The sequence below is a fragment of the Salvelinus sp. IW2-2015 genome, unplaced genomic scaffold (genome assembly GCF_002910315.2).
Source record: "Salvelinus sp. IW2-2015 unplaced genomic scaffold, ASM291031v2 Un_scaffold6345, whole genome shotgun sequence".
Taxonomy (NCBI): Eukaryota; Metazoa; Chordata; class Actinopteri; order Salmoniformes; family Salmonidae; genus Salvelinus; species Salvelinus sp. IW2-2015.
In genome coordinates, this window is record NW_019947608.1 from 36,022 (window position 1) to 54,573 (window position 18,552).

Genomic DNA, 18,552 nt, shown 5'->3' on the forward strand with positions numbered 1-18,552 from the left:
CCCCGGAACCAACGGGGGACTAAATCAAATTAGTGTTCTTAGAATGTCCAAATAAGGTCATGACACGGTCCTCAGTGATGTCATAGTAGCTTACAGGAAACTACACAAAGGTCTTCCAGAGAACGTTCCCTTGGGAACATCACGCAACGTTTTTAGACTGTCTCGGGAACGTCAGTGGGGTAATGTGGCATCAAAACCCTAATTGGAACGTAAAACCTAATTGGAACGTAGCCAAATGTCCTCAGGACATCCTTTGTTTGCTGGGTTGTGTCTAGTTTGACTGTAGTCAGATCTCATCAGGGTTTATGTGTCCCAAATGGCACCCTTTTCCCTATATAGTGCTCTACTTTTGATCAGGGCCCTATAGAACCCTATTCCCTATATAGTGCACTACTTTTGTCCAGAGCCCTATGGCACCCTATTCCCTATATAGTGCACTACTTTTGACCAGAGCCCTATGGATTCCTTTTGGAATAACAAAGTCTTTGTCTAGTCCATGGCTAGCTATTTACCTACAATAACTATTCGAGAATTTGATGAATGTTCATTGGTCACATTCATCAACACAGCCGAGACACACACACACACACACACACGCTCATACACACACGCTCATACACACACACACACACACACACACACACCACAACACACACACACACACACACACACACACACACACACACACCACACACACACACACACACACCACACACACACACACACACACATCATCCTTCTCTTTCTACTGTCTCTATTATAAAGCCATCTATCAGTCTTCCTATAACCTAGAGAGCTGCATAGCAGCACACCATGTAGGTTCGTAATGGTGCTAAATTTGACTCGCAACAGAGCATCTCAGAGTCCTACCAAACTAATGTACTCTAAAAAAAAATAAATGGGATTTCTGTTATAGAACATTTTCTGAGGGCCAATTGAAGCAAACCATTGACACCCTTTTTTGTTCTATTTATGGCATAATTTACCTCTAACTACTCATTTCATCTAGTACTCATTTCCATCTAACTACTCATTCATCTAACTACTCATTTCACTAACTATACTCATTTCATCTACTACTCATTTATCTAACTACTCATTTCATCTAGCTACTCAATTTCATCTTAACTACTCATTTCATCTAACTACTCATTCATCTAACTACTCATTTCATTCTAACTACTCATTTCATCTGGGCTACTTATTTCATTCAAGCTACTCATTTCGTACCTACTCACCTACTCTGATGGGGCATGGTGTGGGGCATGGTGGTGGGGGCATGGGGGGGTCTGGTGGGGCATAGTGGGGAGCATGGTGGGGGCATGTTGGGGGCATGTAGTGGGGGCATGGTAGTGGGGGGCATGGTGGGGGTCTGGTTGGGGTCTGGTGGGGGCATGGTGGGGGTCCTGGTGGGGGCATGGTGGGGGTCTGGTGGGGGCACTGGTAGTGGGGGCTGGTGGGGCATGGTGTGGGGCATGGTGAGTTGGCGTGGAGCATGTGGGGTCTGGGTGGGGGTCTGGGTGGGGGCATGGTGGGGTCTGGTGGGGGCATAGTGGGGGGCCTGGTGGGGGTGGCTGGTTGGGGCCGTGGTGGGGGCATGGTGGGGGCATGGTGGTGGGGGCTTGGTGTGGGGCTGGTGGGGGCATGGTGGTGGGGGCATGGTGTGGGGCATGGTGGGCCATGGTGGTGGGGGCATGGTGGTGGGGGCATGGTGGGGGTGGTGGGGGCATGGTGGGGGCATGGTGGGGCCTGGTGGGGGCATGGTGTGGGGCATGGTGGTGGGGGCATGGTGGGGCATGGTGTGGGGCATGGTGGGGGCATGGTGGTGGGGGCAGTGTGGGCTGGGGGGCCTGGTGGGGGCATGTAGGTGGGGCATGGTGGGGCCATGGGGATGTGCGGGCCTGGTGGGCCTGTGGGGCATGGTGGTGGGGGCATGGTGGTGGGGGCTGGTGGGCATAGTGGGGCCTGGTGGGGCATGGTGGGGGGGTCTGGTGGGGGCCTGGTGAGACCATATGGCACGAGACAGCGTATAAATTGAACAAACAGAGATTTGACAAAACACGCAGCAGGCGAGTCATTAGCCCCCCAGTGTGTCTGTCAGGCGTTTTCTGCTAGGCTTGCGTCCCTAACGGCACCCTATTCCCTGTATAGTGCCATACTTTTGAAGCAGAGCTCTATGTGTAGTGAACTATATAGGGAATAGGGTGCATTTGTGACAAACACCCTAGTCAAATACATATCAGGGTCATACTGAGACAGCCACTGATAAAGTGTTTGGAAGCAGTAGGAAGACGGGGATAGTTCTCACACAGATTTTCTCCCCCCGAGCCATGAGCCAATAGCAGTAACTAGCAGCTGTACATGGTTATGTATGATCACGACCAAGCTGTTTTGAATTGTTTTAGAGAGAGAGAGAGAAGAGAGAGATATTTCCCTCAGATTACACAGATCCACAAAGAAATTGAAAACAAATCCAATTTTGATAAACTCCCATTTCTACTGGGTGAAATTCCACAGGGTGCCATCACAGCAGCAAGATTTGTGACCTGTTGCCACAAGAAAAGGGCAACCAGTAAAGAACAAACACCATTGTAAATACAACCCATATTTATGCTTATTTATTTTAACTTGTGTGCTTTAACCATTGTACATGTTACAACACTGTATATATATATATGACATTTGTAATGTCTTTCTTGTTTTGAAACTTCTGTATGTGTAATGTTTACTGTTAATTTGTATTGTTTATTCACTTTTGTTATTATCTACCTCACTTGCTTTGGCAATGTTAACACATGTTTCCCATGCCAACTAAAGCCCCTTGAATTGAATTGAATTGAATTGAGAGAGAGCGAGGTTAGGGGAACACATTTTGAGCATGTTGTTGTTAAGTATAACTACATACAGAGGCACAATGCAGAAGCCTTAAATTGACGTGAGCTGCATTGTGGTGTAGAATGAGGACTTGAACAGACAGGTCAATACTGTTATGTTGCCGGTTGAATAGGAGAAGAGGGTTCAGGCAGGTCATACTGTATTGTTCCTGGTTGAATAGGAGAGAGCATTTCAATTTCGTTTTTGATAAATTTAAAACAAAAGTTATCACTGGACAGAGGTGTGTGTGTGTGAGTACAATCAGAGTAATATTTATATGGAGTAGAAGTACCGTGATGAGGCTCTATGGGGTAGAAGTACCATGTGATGAGCTCTATGGAGTAGAGTACCATGATGAGGCTCTATGGAGTAGATACCATGATGAGACTCTATGAGTAGAATACCGTGAGAGCTCTATGGAGTAGAGTACCGTGATGAGGCTCTATGGAGTAGAGTACCATGATGAGGCTCTATGGAGTAGAAGTACCAGGATCTGAGGCTTTATGGCAGTAGAGTACCATGATGGCTATGAGTAGTCATGCTAGGTAGTGTAATGACCGGTGATGAGAGCTCTATGGAGTAGAGTACCAGTGCATGAGGCTCTTATGGGGAGAGTACCATGTGAGGCTCGATGGAGTTAGTCAGTACCATGGATGAAGGCTCTATGGGTAGTAGGTACCATGATGAGGGCTCTATGGGGTAGAGTACCGTGATGAGGCTCTATGGAGTAGAGTACCGTGATGAGGCTCTATGGGGTAGAGTACCATGATGAGGCTCTATGGGGTAGAGTACCATGATGAGGCTCTATGGAGTAGAGTACCATGATGAGGCTCTATGGAGTAGAGTACCGTGATGAGGCTCTATGGGGTAGAGTACCGTGCCCGAGTCTCGACACACATTCACTGCTTAATCTGGTCTGGCTCTCTTTTTCCATCTTTTTTCAATGTGCACAAAGTATATGTTTGTCTGAGTATAAGGTAGTTGTTTTGTTACAGACTGCATTGAGTTGAATTGGCCTGAAAGAGGCCCCCAAAAAAGCCTCCAGTCCAAAGACATCCCAAATGTGTATTATCTTTACAAAATAGCGTTATTTTGTTCCCGAGTCGGGTTTTTCTGGAGGAGGTCCTGAAAGCAAGTTGTTTCTTGAGGCAAACAAACTCTATTATATTGCTTCTCCACTCCCAGATTCACGGACTAATTGACCAATCGTCAGGCCCGCTGATGTATCTGCCTTCACAACACAAAGCCTTGCCAAATGAATTAGATGGTAAAGGGTATGGATCGGATTGCTTGGCTCGAATCGTGAGGAAAAAAGTTTCAAATGAATTTAACTTCTCTCTTCTTTAGCACAGTCTTTTCTACCCAATCCTTCACATGTCTTTCCAGGTATGAGTCATCTCGAACATCTCTGTTTTAACTAATAATCTTTGTTGTTCGTCTTTTCTTTTCTCCTAAATAGGAAGCTGGCTAAGAAGCGTAATTGAGCATTACAAAGCAGGATATTATAATGATTGATTCATTGATTATTGATTAATTATTCATTTGTTGTTGTTTTGTCTTGTGTTCTCTCTAAACAGGAAGTTGGCTAAGAAGCGTAAAGAGACGTTGAGCAGCACTCGACAGGAGATGACAGTGATGGTTAACTCTATGGATAAGAGTTATACGGAGCAGGGGACAAACTGTGACGAGGCCTTGTCCTTCATGGACACACACAGCCACACGCTCAACACTAGGAGTGAGTGTACCCTCACAATCAATGGGAGAAGTAAGTTGTACTGGGAAAAAGACACACCTTCAGACTTTGATTGGCCTTTTTTTCCCCTTTTGAAATCAATTGTATTGACCAAATATCTTATCCCTATACTGTGGTATGCTTTGACTCCAACCGCACAAGTCATACTGTTCTCTCTGCTACCATTTACATTACATTTACATTTAAGTCATTTAGCAGACGCTCTTATCCAGAGCGACTTACAAGTTGGTCCATTCACCTTATGATGTCCAGTGGAACAACCACTTTACAATAGTGCATCTAACTCKRAGGGGGGGGGGGGGGGTTAGAAGGATTACTTTATCCTATCCTAGGTATTCCTTAAAGAGGTGGGGTTTCAGGTGTCTCCGGAAGGTGGTGATTGATTCCGCTGACCTGGCGGAACCAACAGGACCCTGAACAGCTTCTAACCCCCCCAAGTCATAATAAGTCTTAAGTCATAAGACTGATAAATAGTTAGTTAACACTAGAACCACTATAGACCAAAAAATTAATAAAATCAGCCCCCGCAAAAAAATATATCCTGCTCTTTCCTTGACTTTTCCTAAATGTTTGTATTTTACACATGCTCATTTGTACTAATTTTGAAGTCACAATCAGAAAAGTATTTAGAGCCTTTTTTACAATTTTTTTAATCTAAAAAGAAGCTGTTATGGGACTGTTTTATTATAACTATGCTGAACAAAAATATAAATGCAACATGCAACAATTTCATCAATTTTACTGAGTTACAGTTCATATAAGGAAATCAGTCCATTTAAATGAATTCATTAGGCTCTAATCTATGGATTTCACAGTCCTGGGTGGGCCTGGGAGGGCGTAGCCCCAACCACTTGGGAGCCAAGCCCACAACAAAAGGGCTTTATTACAGACGGAAATACTCCCCCGTTTCATCAGCTGTCCGGGTGGCTGGTCTCAGACGATCCCACAGGTGAAGAAGCCGGATGTGGAGATCCTGGGCTGGTGTGGTTACACGTGGTCTGCGGTTGTGAGGCCGGTTGGACGTACTGGCAAATTCTCTAAAAYGACATTGGAGGCGGCTTATGGTAGAGAAATGAACATTAAATGATCTGTTAACAGCTCTGTGGACATTGCTGCAGTCAGCATGCCAATTGCACGTTCCCTCAAAACTTGAGACATCTGTGGCATTGTGTTGTGTGACAAAACTGCACATTTTAGAGTGGCCCTTTTATTATCCCCAGCACAAGGTGCACCTATGTAATGAGCATGCTGTTTAATCAGCTTCTTGATATGCTACACCTGTCAGGTGGATGGATCATCTTGGGAAATCAGAAATGCTCACTAACTGTCTTGTTGGCTCAAATAGCCGACCAATCAGCCTGTTACCAACCCTTAGTAAACTTCTGGAAAAAATTGTGTTTGACCAGATACAATGCTATTTCACAGTAAACAAATTGACAAAATAATTTCAGCACGCTGATAGGGAAGGACATTCAACAAGCACAGAACTTACACAAATGACTGATGATTGGCTGAGAGAAATTGATGAATAAATGATTGTGGGGGGTTGTCTTGTTAGACTTCAGTGCAGCTTTTGACATTATCAACCATAGTCTGCTACTGGAAAAACATATGTGTTGTGGCTTTACACCTGCTGTAATGTGGATAAAGAGTTACCTGTCTAACAGAACACAGAGGGTGTTCTTTAATGGAAGCCTCTCAAATATAATCCAGTTAGAATCAGGAATTCCCCAGGGTAGCTGTTTAGGCCCCTTGCTTTTTTAAATTTTTACTAACGACATGCCACTGACTTTGACTAAAGCCAGAGTGTCTATGTATGCGGATGACTCAACACTATACAAGTGTATGTCAGCTACAACAGCGACTGAAATGACTTCAACACTCAACAAAGAGCTGCAGTTAGTTTCAAAGTGGAATAAGTTAGCCCTAAATATTTCTAAAACTAAAAGCATTGTATTTGGGACAAAACACTCACTAAACCCTTAACCTCAACTAAATCTTGTAATAAATAATGTGTAAATGATGACTAAACTGCTTGGAGTAACCCTAGATTGTATACTGTCATGGTCAAAACATATTTATGCAGTAGTAGCTAAGATGGGGAGAAGCCTGTCCATAATAAAGGGATGCTCTGCCTTCTTAACAACATTATCAACAAGGCAAGTCCTATAGGCCCAAGTTTGCTGGCCCTTGGATGTACACAGAGAGCTAATATTAATAATATGCTTGTCAATCTCTCCTGGCTGAAAGTGGAGGAGAGATTGACGTCTTCACTACTTGTATTTATGAGAGGTATTGACATGTTGAATGCACCGAGCTCTCTGTCTAAACTACTGGCACACAGCTCGAACTCCCATGCATACCCCACAAGACATGCCACCAGAGGTTTCTTCACAGTCCCCAAGTCCAGAACAGACTATGGGAGGTGCACAGTACTACATAAAGCCATAACTACATGGAACTCTGTTCCACATCAAGTAACTGACACAAGCAGTAAAATTAGATAAAAAAAAACCTTATTGAACAGTGGGGATTGTGAAGCAACTCAGACATTGGCACAGACACATGCATACCAACACACACGATAACATATGCACTATACATACACATGGATTTAGTACTGTAGATACAGTTGAAGTCGGAAGTTTACATACACTTAGGATGAAGTCATTAAAACTTGTTTTTCAACTACTCCACAAATTTCTTGTTAACAAACTATAGTTTTGTCAAGTCGGTTAGGACATCTACTTTGTGTATGGAGACCATTGGAGGTGTACCTGTGGATGTATTTCAAGGCCTACCTTCAAACTCTTTGCTTGACATCATGGGAAAATAAAAATAAATCAACCAAATCCTCAGAAAAAAAATTGTAGACCTCCACAAGTCTGGTTCATCCTTGGGAGCAATTTCCAAACGCCTGAAGGTACCACATTCATCTGTACAAACAATAGTACACAAGTATAAACACCATGGGACCACGCAGCCGTCATACCGATCAGGAAGGAGACGCGTTCTGTCTCTTAGAGATGAACGTACTTTGGTGCGAAAAGTGCAAATCAATCCCAGAATAACAGCAAAGGACCTTATGAATATTCTGAAGGAAACAGGTACAAAAGTGGTACAAAAGTGTCTATATCCACAGAAAAACGAGTCCTATATCGACATAACCTGAAAGGCCGCTCAGCAAGGAAAAAGCCACTGCTCCAAAACCGCCATAAAATGCCAGACTATGGTTTGCAACTGCACATGGGGGCATGTAAGTGCCAAATAAAAGTTACAGGGTTGACCGTAACAGGTTTTTATCATTTCATCTTAAAATCCATAAATCCACTTGTGACTGGAGGAATGGGAGCGTGTTGTGTCCAACAGCGTGTGGTAAATCAATGCAAGCTTCGACAAAAGAGAAAAGGTTTTGTTAAAACATTTCTAGCCTAGTCTATCTGGGTGTCACGGATCCCACCGGAACTTCAATTACGCGCACCTGGCACCCTATTCCCAGTGATTAGTACCTGTATAAGTGTGCCCTTGGTTTACTAGTGTCCTGTCGATTTTTGTTACAATGTCCGTTGGTTCGTGTGAGTACCTGTGCTGTGTGTTTTGGCTTKCGTGCAAATTGTGGATTGCGTCGATGATTACGGACCGTGTGTTAATCATTGTGCGCTTGTGTTATTTATTCGAGGTACTCCTCGCTCTTTGTTTGGTTTTCCACTCTGTGTTTTTGTATAGTGTTTGTTTGGTCTTCATCCCCGTGCCTTTACACGGCACGCAGTAATTTGGGTGTAATAAAAAAATATATATTACGCATTCTTGTGCCTGTCTCCCGACTCATTCATACCAGCGTGGGTAACTGTTATGTTTGATCCGCTCAGTTTTCCACCGCAAAAAGCCGAAAATGACCAAAAAGAGTAGAACCAGTTCASCTGCTTTTACATTTTGATTTGACTATTAGATGTTCAATGTTTCTTTTGAAAAAATATTTAAAAAGTTAGTTTCATCCGTATAAAAATTATAATTCCGTTCACAAAACAAAAAAATGTGTGACAGACGTACACTACAGGTCAAAAAGTTTTAAAAGACCTACTCATTCAAGGGTTTTTCTTTTGTTTTTACTATTTTCTACATTGTAGAATAATAGTGAATACATCAAAACTATGAAATAACACATATGGAATCACGTACTAACCAAAAAGGTGTTAAACAAATCAAAATYTATTTGAGATTATTCAAATAGCCACCCTTTGCCTTGATGACAGCTTTGCACACTCTTGGCAAATGTATCCATGCGGTCTTAATTAAAGTGCACTTAATTTAATGTAACAGGCTTTTAAAACTCAGTTTTTGGTGGACAATTTCCACTTAAAATATCAAAAGGCATGCAAAAGCCACCCATTTTGGTGGAATGACTCTGTACTGTATAAATTACTACTGCATTGGCTATTGTTGAATAACACTTCACCCTAATCCTTAAAACCTTTTACCAACTCGGTCTCTAACAGCTTTGTCTGGGGCTAGGCCTTGGAGCATGACCCCATATAATCTGACCCAGGCCATCCTGATTAAGACCCTTCTACCTCTCCCATTAGTCGTCTTCCAATGCTCGGTAGGTTAATGACGCCCCTGCACAGAYACTTTAAGCTTTGACCTTAACTGACTGTCTGTTAAAAATGTGACTGTCTTGAAATTGACCTCTAAGAAGTTCACCTCCCCACCCCATGTCCCCCGGGTCCAAAATCCTGAGCCCCTTTTTACCTTGTTTCAACCGTCTATTGATGTCATATGTAGCTGTTTATGCTAATGTTGTTAGACAAGTTTAGTCGTCCCTTTACCTCAGTCCTCTGGTGTGTGACATGGTGTTTATTTTAAAGAAAATGCACTGAAACAAAAATACCTTTAGTTTTGGTGATCCTCTCAGCTCCGGTTTATAATTGGGTGGGTGGATGGCTTATTTTGTATTCCAGTGTATTGAACGAATGTATTTATTACAGTCATTTACTATTCTCATTCTCGGACTGAAAATGTTATTTTGTAGAGTTCACGATCTAATTTTCAAGTCCTTGTTTAAAAAAAAAAAAAAATTACAATATTTTGGAGATGATTGTGTTTTCAAATAACCGAAAGTTGTAATCTGAATAAAAGGAAACCGTCTATTGTCCTGCTGATAGTCCGTCCTAGAAACGTTGTTTGCAGAAATCACAGCCTGCTACGCTGTGAGTCAATAATAATTCACAGCCKGCTACGCTTGTGAAAACAGAGTAAATAATAATTATAATACTTCTTCCTTTTTSCACTTGTTCAAGGTTCCAAATKATAAAGTCAATTTTTTWAAATCAATTAGTATATTTGAGTTCAACCGTCGCCTCATGGGTCTCCCGGTTGCCGTTGGCGCGGGTATCGAACCAGCATCTGTAGCAACGCAGTTTGCACTGCGRTGCAGTGTCTTAGACCACTGCGCCACTCGAGAGGCCCCAGCTGCAAAGTTTTTCATGCTGATCAATTGCCTTGCACAAAGTATCTATTGACCTGCTAATAGCCCATAATGATGCTGTACAACATGAAGGGTAGGGAGTAGGCTACAGTACTACAGTAAGAGCACAATTATCCAAACATTTCCACACCMTAATTGTAGTCTAACCAATACCCAAACAGAGATTCAGTGAAAATAAAAATCTMATTGATTTATCAAGACCAGTCCCCATGCTTGTCTCAGAGCAGYGCTGTCTTGACCTCTGAATGCTGTCTTTTCCCCCTTCCACTTGCCTCTTCCATTCATTTTGAAATAGTATTTTCCAGTAAGCATAATCAGTGCTCCAACTCCCCCTTGTGGTGGTCTGGAGCAGTGAAGCAGTGATAATGGGTACCCGGACTAACGCAACAAAATATACCTCTAAGTCCCGCAGCATAATCACAAACCTTTAGTTGAGCAACCACTGTAGATGACATGGTGTTGGTTCCTAGATGGTGTTGGTCCCCAGATGGTGTTGGTCATAGATGGTGTTGGTCCTAGATGGCGTTGGTCCTAGATGGTGTTGGTCCTAGATGGTGTTGGTCCTAGATGGTGTTAGGTCGTAGATGGTGTTGGTCCTAGTGGGCGTTGGTCCCTAGATGGCGTTGGTCTAGATGGCGTTGGTCCAGATGGTGTTGCCGACATGGTGTTTGGTCCGACATGGTGCTTGGTCCTACATGGTGTTGGCCCTAGATGGCGTTGGTCTAGATGGCTTGGTCCTAGAATGGTGTTGGTCCCAGATGGTGTGGTCCTAGATGTGTTGGTCCCTAGATGGTTGGTCCCTAGATGGTGTTGTCCCTAGATGTGTTTTGGTCCCTAGATGTGTTTGGTCCTAGATGGCGTTGGTCCCTAGATGGCGTTGGTCTAGATGGTGTTGGCCTAGATGGAGTGTCCTAGATGGTGTTGGTCCTAGATGGTGTTGTCCCTAGATGGTGTTGGTCCTAAGATAGCGTTGGTCCTAGATGAGTTGTTGTGTCCTAGATGGTGTTGGTCCCTAGATGGCCATGGTGTTGGTCATAGATGACATGTGTTTTGTCGCTCGATGGTGTTGGTACCTAGATGGTGTCGGTCCCGACATGGTGTCGGTCCGACATGGTGTCGGTCCTAGACAACATGGTGTTGGTCCTAGTTGACATGGTGTTGGTCCGAGATGGTGGGTCTGTCCTAACAACATGGTGTTGGTCCTAGACGGTGTTTGGTCCTAGATGGTGTTTTGTCTAGATGGTGTTGGTCCTAGATGGTGTTGCTCCTAGATGACATGGTGTTGCTCCTAGACAACATGGTGTTTGGTATAGATGGTGTTGGTCTAGATGGTGTTGGTCCTAGATGGCATTGGTCTAGATGGTGTTGGTCCCTAGATGGTGTTGCTCCTAGATGGTGTTGGTCCTAGATGGTGTTGGTCCTAGAATGGTGTTTGGTCTAGATGGTGTTGGTCCTAGATGGCGTTGGTCCTAGATGGTGTTGGTCGTCCTAGATGGCATGGTCCTAGATGGGTTGGGTCCCTAGAGTGGTGTTGGTCCTAGATGGTGTTGGTCCTAGATGGTGGTTGGTCCTAGATGGTGTTGGTCCTAGAGGTGTTGGTCCAGTTGTCCCTAGATGGTGTTGGTACCTAGATGGTGTTGGTCCTAGATGGCGTTGGTCGTAGATGGGGTTTAGGTCCTAGATGGTGTTGGTCCTGATGGTGTTGTTTCGACATGGTGTTGGTACTAGATTGTGTTGGTCCTAGATGGTGTGGTCCTAGATGGCATTGGTCCTAGATGGTGTTTGGTCCTAGATGGGTGTTGGTCCCTAGATGGTGTTGTCCTAGATGGTGTTGGTCCTAGATGGTGTTGGTCCTAGATGGTGTTGGTCCTAGATGGTGTTGGTCCCTAGATGGTGTTGGTACCCTAGATGTGGTGTTGGTTCCTAGATGGCGTTGGTCGTAGATTGGCGTTGCTCCTAGATGGTGTTGGTCTAGATGGTGTTGTCCTAGATTGGTGTTGGTCCTAGATGGTGTTGGTCCTAGATGGTGTTGTTCCGACATGGTGTTGGTCCGCTAGATGGTGTTGGTCCTAGAATGACGTTGGTCCTAGATGGCGTTGGTCCTAGATGACTGGTGTTGGTCCTAGATGGTGTTGGTCGACATGGTGTTGGTCGACATGGTGTTGGTCCGACATGGTGTTGGTCCTAGATGGTGTGTTGGTCCGACATGGTGTTGGTCCTAGATGGTGTTGGTCCTAGATGGTGTTGGTCCTAGATGGTGTTGGTCCTAGATGGCGGTTGGGTCCTAGATGCTGTTGGTCCTAGATGGTGTTGGTCCCAGATGGTGTTGGTCCTAGATGGTGTTGGTCATCATGGTGTTGGTCCTAGAATGGCGTTGGTCCTAGATGGTGTTGGTCCTAGATGGTGTTGGTCCCTAGATGGTGTTGGTCCTAGATGGTGTTGGTCCTAGATGGCGTTGGCCCTAGATGGCGTTGGTCCTAGATGGCGTTTGGTCCTAGATGGTGTTGGATCCGACATGGTGTTGGTCCGACATGGTGTTGGTCCGACATGGTGTTGGTCCCTAGATGGTGTGGTCCTAGATGGTGTTGGTCCCTAGATGGTGTTGGTCCTAGATGGTGTTGGTCTAGAGTGGCGTTGGTCCCTAGATGGCGTTGGTCCCTAGATGGTGTTGTCCTAAATGGTGTTGGTCCTAGATGGTGTTGGTCCCTAGATGGTGTTTGGTCCTAAAATGGTTTTTGGTTTGTCCTAGATGGGTTGGTCCTAGATGGTGTTGGTCTAGATGGTGTTTGGTCCTAGATGGTGTTGGTCCCTAGATGGCGTTGGTCCTAGATGGTGTTGGTCCCTAGATGGTGTTGGTCCTAGATGGCTAGTGTGGGTCCTAGATGGTGTTGGTCCTAGACGACATGGTGTTGGTCCAGACAGTGGTGTTGGTCCGACAATGGTGTTGGTCGACATGGTGTTGGCGACTATGATGGTGTTGGTCTAGATGGTGGTATAGCGTAGTCTTAGATGGTGTTGTCCTAGATGCGTGTTTGGCTCTAGATGGTGTTGTTAGATGTTCGGCTAGATGGTGTTGGTCCGAATGTGCCTAGATGGTGTTGTGCTCCTAGATGGTGTATGGTCCACTAGATGGTGTTGGGTCTACGATGGTGATTGTTCCGACATGGACGTTGGTGTGCTGTAGCAGTCTGTGTTGTTCCTAAGACGACATGATGCGTTGGTCCCTAGATGGTGTTTGGATGTTCGCTAGCTGATGTGTTGGTCATAGATGACATGGTTGGTTTGTCTCGATGGTGTCGGTCCTAGAAGGTGTTCGGTCCGGAGATGGTTGTTGTCCTATAGACAGGGCATGGTGTTGGTCCTAGACGACGGATGGTGGTTGGTAACTAAATGGTGTTGGTCCTAGAATGGTGGTTGGTCCTAATTGTTTTGGCTAAGATGGTGTTGGTACCTAGTATGGTTGGTTGGTACTAGATGGTGTTGGTACCTTAGAGTGGGGTAGTCCACGATGGCCTGTTGCCAGATGGTCTGTCTAGATGGTGTTGGTCCTACGATGGTGTTGGGTTACCTAGATGGTTTGGTACCTAGATGGTGTTGGTAACAATAGATGGGTGTATGTGTGTTGACCTAGATGGGTGTTGGTACCTACGATGGTGTTTGGTCACTAGATGGTGTTCTGTACACTAGATGTGGTTGTCCTAGATGAGTGTATGTCTAGATGGTGTCTGTACTAGATGGTGGTCTGTCGAATGGGTCTGCTAGATGGTGTCCTGTCCTAGACGACATGGTGTTGGTCTAGATGGTGTTGGTCCCTAGATGGTGTTGGTCTAGACGACATGGTGTTGGTCGCGACATTGGTGTTGTCGGTCGAATGGTTTTGGTCCGAATGGTGTTGTCCTAGATGGTGTTGGTCCTAGATGGTGTTGGTCCTAGATTGGTGTTGTTACCAGATGGTGTGGTACTAGATGGTGTTTTGGGGTCGCTAGCTGACATTGGTGTTGGGTCCTAGATTGGTGTTGGTCCTAAGATGGTGTTGGTCCAGATGGTGTTGGTCCTAGATGGGGTTGGTCCGTAGATGGTGTGGTCCTAGATGTTGTTGGTCATAGATGGGGTGTCATGGTGGCATAGATGGTGGTTGGTCCCTAGATGGTGTGGTCCTAGATGGGTGTTTGGTCCTAGATGGTGTTGGTCCTAGTGTTAACCTAGATGGTGTGGTCCCTTAATGGTTTGGTCCTAGATGGTGTTGGTCCCTAGATGGCGTTGGCCCCTAGGTGTTTGGTCCCTAGATGGTTGTTGGTAACTAGATGGTGTTGGTCCTAGACTGTTGGTCATGTGTGCCAGATGGGTTTGGTCCTAGATGGTGTTTGGTCCTAGACTGGTGTTGGTTCTAGATGTGTTGGTACTAGATGGTGTTTGGTCCTAGATGGTGTTGGTATAGAAATGGTGTTGGGTCCTCGATGGTGTTGGTCCTAGATGGTGTTTGGTCCTTAGATGGCGTTGGTCCTAGATGGTGTTTGGTCCCCTAGATGGTGTTGGTACTAGATGGTGTTGGTTACCAGATGGTGTTGGTCCTAGATTGTGTTGGTCCTAGATGGTGTTGGTCCTAGATGCCGTTGGCCTAGATGGCGTTGGTCCTAGATGGCGTTGGTCCTAGATGGTGTTGGTACTAGACTGGTGTTGGTACCTAGATGGTGTTGGTCCTAGATGGTGTTGGTCCTAGATGGTGTTGGTCCTAGATTGACATTGGTGTTGGTGCAATAGAATTGACATGGTGTTGGTCCCTAGAATGGTCGTTGGTCCTAGATGGTGTTGTCCTAGATGGTGTTGGTCACCTAAGATGGTGTTGGTAACCTAGATGGTGTTGGACCTAGATGGCGTGGTCTAAGATGGTGTTGGTCCTAGATGGTGTTGGTACCTCGATGGTGTTGGTACCTAGATGGTGTTTGGGTACCTAGATGGTGTTGGTACCTTAGATGGTGTTGTAACCTAGATGGTGTTGGTACCTAGATGGTGTTGGTCCTAGAGGTGTTTGTACGCTAGATGGTGTCTGTCCTAGATGGTGTCATGTCTAGACTGTGTCTGTCTAGATGTGTTGTCCTAATGGTGTCTGTCCTAGACGACATGGTGTTGGTCCCTAGATGGTGTTGGGGTCCTAGATGGTGTTGGTCCTAGACACATGGTGTTTGGTCCGACATGGTGTTTGGTCCGACATGGTTTTGGTCCGACATGGTGTTGGTCCTAGATGGTGTTGGTCCTAGACTGGTGTGGTCCTAGCATGGTGTTGTTCTAGATGGTGTTGGTACTGAGATTGGTGTTTGGTCCTAGATGAATGGTGGTTGGTCCTAGAGTGTTGGTCTAATGTGTGGTCCTAGATGGGTTGGTCCTAGATGGTGTTGGTCCTAGATGGTGTTGGACCCTCCCTAGATGGTGTGGTCATAAGATGGTGTGGTCCTAGATGGTGTTGGTCCATAGATGGTTTGGTCGCTAGATGGTGTTGGTCATAGATTCACATGGTGTTGGTCTCTGATGGTGTTTTGGTCCTAGATGGTGGTTGGTCCTAGATGGTGTTGGTCCTAGATGGTGTTGGTCCTAGATGGTGTTTGGTCATAGATGGTGTTTGGTCATAGATTACATGGTGTTGGTCCACTCGATGGTGTTGGTCCTACGATGGTGTTGTGGTCTAGACGACCATGGTGTTGGTACTAGAATGGTGTTGGTCCCTCGATGGTGTTGGTCATAGATGGTGTTGGTTCCTAGATGGTGTTGGGTGTATAGATTACATGGTGTTGGTCCTCGATGGTGTTGGTCCTAAAGATGGTGTTAGGGTCCTAGACGGACATGGGTGTTGGTACTTAGATGGTGTTGTCTCGATGGTGTTGGTACTAGATGGCGTTGGTCCTAGATGGTGTTGGTCCTAGATGGTGTTGGTCCTAGATGGTGTGGTCCTCGATGGTGTTGGTCCTCGAGGTGTTGGTCCTAGATGGTGTTTGTCCTCGATGGTGTTGGTCCCTAGATGGCGTTGGTCCTAGATGGCGCTTGGTCCTAGATGGCGTTGGTCCAATTAGAAATGGCGTTGGTCCTCGATGGCGTTGTCCTAAGATGGCGTTGGTCCTAGATGGTGTTTGGTCCCTAGATGGTGTTGGTCCGACATGGTGTTGGTCCGACATGGTGTTGGTCCCTAAGATGGTGTTGGGTCCTCGATGGTGTGGTCCGACATGGTGTTGGTCCGACCATGGTGTTGGTCCGACATGGTGTTGTCCTAGATTGGTGTTGGTTTCATGAATGGTGTTGGTCCGACATGGCGTTGGGTCCTAGATGGGTGTTGGTCCTAGATGGTGTTTGTCCTAGATGGTGTTGGTCCTCAGACAACATGGTGTTGGTATAGATGGTGTTGGCCTAGATGGTGTTGGTGCCTAGATGGTGTGGTCCTAGATGGTGTGGTCCTAGATGGTGTTGGTACTAGATGGTGTTGGTACCTAGATGGTGTTGGTCCTAGAATGGCGTTGGTCCTAAGATGGTGTTGGTACTAGATGGTGTTGGTCCTAGATGGTGTTGGGTACCTAGATGTGTTGGTCCTAGATGGTGTTGGTCCTAGAATGAAACGTGGTCAAGAGACATGTCAAAACTCTAGCCGTATTGTTTTGTAATGGCTCTTTGACTTCCACTACCTAGTGTTCAGCACTGACAAATCTAAATATAATTCCATGTATTACTATATATTTACTATGTATTGTGTTATGGAATCTGCTTCATCTGATGATCAAATTAATTATGTTCTGGGCTATGGATATGGTTCTGGTCCTATGATGTGTTCTGGTCCTATGATATGTTCTGGTCCTAATGATGTGTTCTGGATTCCTATGATATGTTCTGGTCCTATGATATGTTCTGTTCTATGATAATGTTCTGTTCCTATGATATGTCTGGTTCCTCATATATGTTCTGTTGTCCTATGATATGTTTTTGGGTCTATGAATATGTTCTGGTCCTATGATATGTTTCTGGTCCTATGATATGTCTGGTCCTATGATGTGTTCGTGGTCCTATGATGTGTTCTGGTTCCTATGATATGTTTCTGGTCCTATGATAATGTTCCTGTTCCTATATATGTTCAGATTGTAATATTGGATAGTTTGTTTTCTGTCTCCTAGCTTGCGTCGTCCCTCCTCCTTCACCCTGAATAAGTCTAATACTCTCAGCACAACGCTTTCTCAAGTCCCTAGCTACGCCAGGTAAAACACTTACTCCACCTCTGGCCCTCACCCATTTCTGCATACTAATGATCACCGCAGATTAGGCGGAGAGTACACTTCCATGGTTGGGAAATGATAGCTAACTTAAGTTTTAGCTTTAGTCCCGTGTGTGTTGTTGCATCAATAATGTGTTTTTTGATTGATTGAAATGAAATCGCAACGTCCTATGCATTAATGAATAACAAACATGGAGTGTGTGTGAATGTACTTTAATTCTAGCCTTATCTACTGTTCCGTGTGTTTGGTCTTCTATCACTGTGTTTAGTAGATCTTCCTGTCTCCGGCATAAGACCGTATTGTTTTGGGTCCCTTCTCTCCTCCTCTTACCTACATCTTCTTCCTCTATTCCCTCTTCATCCTCATCGTCTTCCTCTTCTTTCCTCATCTTCCTTGTAAGGGTGTCGCTCTCGCTCATCCTCGGACGAGGAGAAGGAGAGAAGGATCATCAAGACCAAAATGCAGCATTCGGTGAATAAGCCAATCCTTTATTTAACACGACGGCATAACACGAAACAAAACACTTCAAATAAACAAACAAGAAAACGACGTTGACGAAACCTGAACATAACCTTACATAACTAAACGTAAACTCACGGACAGGAAACAGACGACATCAAACTAAACGAACAGCCAAACAGTCCCGTAGGTAACACACATCTCGACGACACAGGAGACAATCACCCAACAAACAAACAGTGAGAAACCCTACCTAACATATGATCTTAATTAGAGGAGAACACAAAACACCTGACTCTAATTAANACCACTACGCAACGAACGATCCCGTGTGGCACAAACACTGACACAGGAACAATCACCCACAAACAAACAGTGAGAAACGCCTACCTTAATATGGTTCTCAATCAGAGGAAACGTAAAACACCTGCCCTGATTGAGACCATATCAGGCTAATGAAAATGAACCCACATAGAAACACATAACATAGAATGCCCACCCCAACTCACGTCCTGACCATACTAAACAAAGACAAAACAAAGGAAATAAGGTCAGGAACGTGACAAAAGGCAATGCTACTAAATACTAATTGAGTGTATGTAAACTTCTGACCCACTGGGAATGTGATGAAAGAAATAAAAGCTGAAATAAATCATTCTCTCTACTATTATTCGGACATTTCACATTCTTAAAATATTGTGGTGATCCTAACTGACCTAATACGGGGATTT

General features: G+C 44.9%; 1 protein-coding gene across 1 annotated transcript; it reads right to left on the reverse strand.

Annotated features, from left to right (window-relative positions):
* Positions 1 to 1,234: 1,234 nt before the first annotated feature.
* Positions 1,235 to 17,780, reverse strand: LOC112078825 (uncharacterized). The gene is made up of 2 exons (XM_024144942.1): positions 17,697 to 17,780; positions 1,235 to 1,999 (listed from the first exon to the last, which is right to left on the reverse strand). The coding sequence occupies exons 1-2, from the start codon at positions 17,778 to 17,780 to the stop codon at positions 1,235 to 1,237; spliced, it is 849 nt and encodes a 282-aa protein (XP_024000710.1).
* Positions 17,781 to 18,552: the final 772 nt, after the last annotated feature.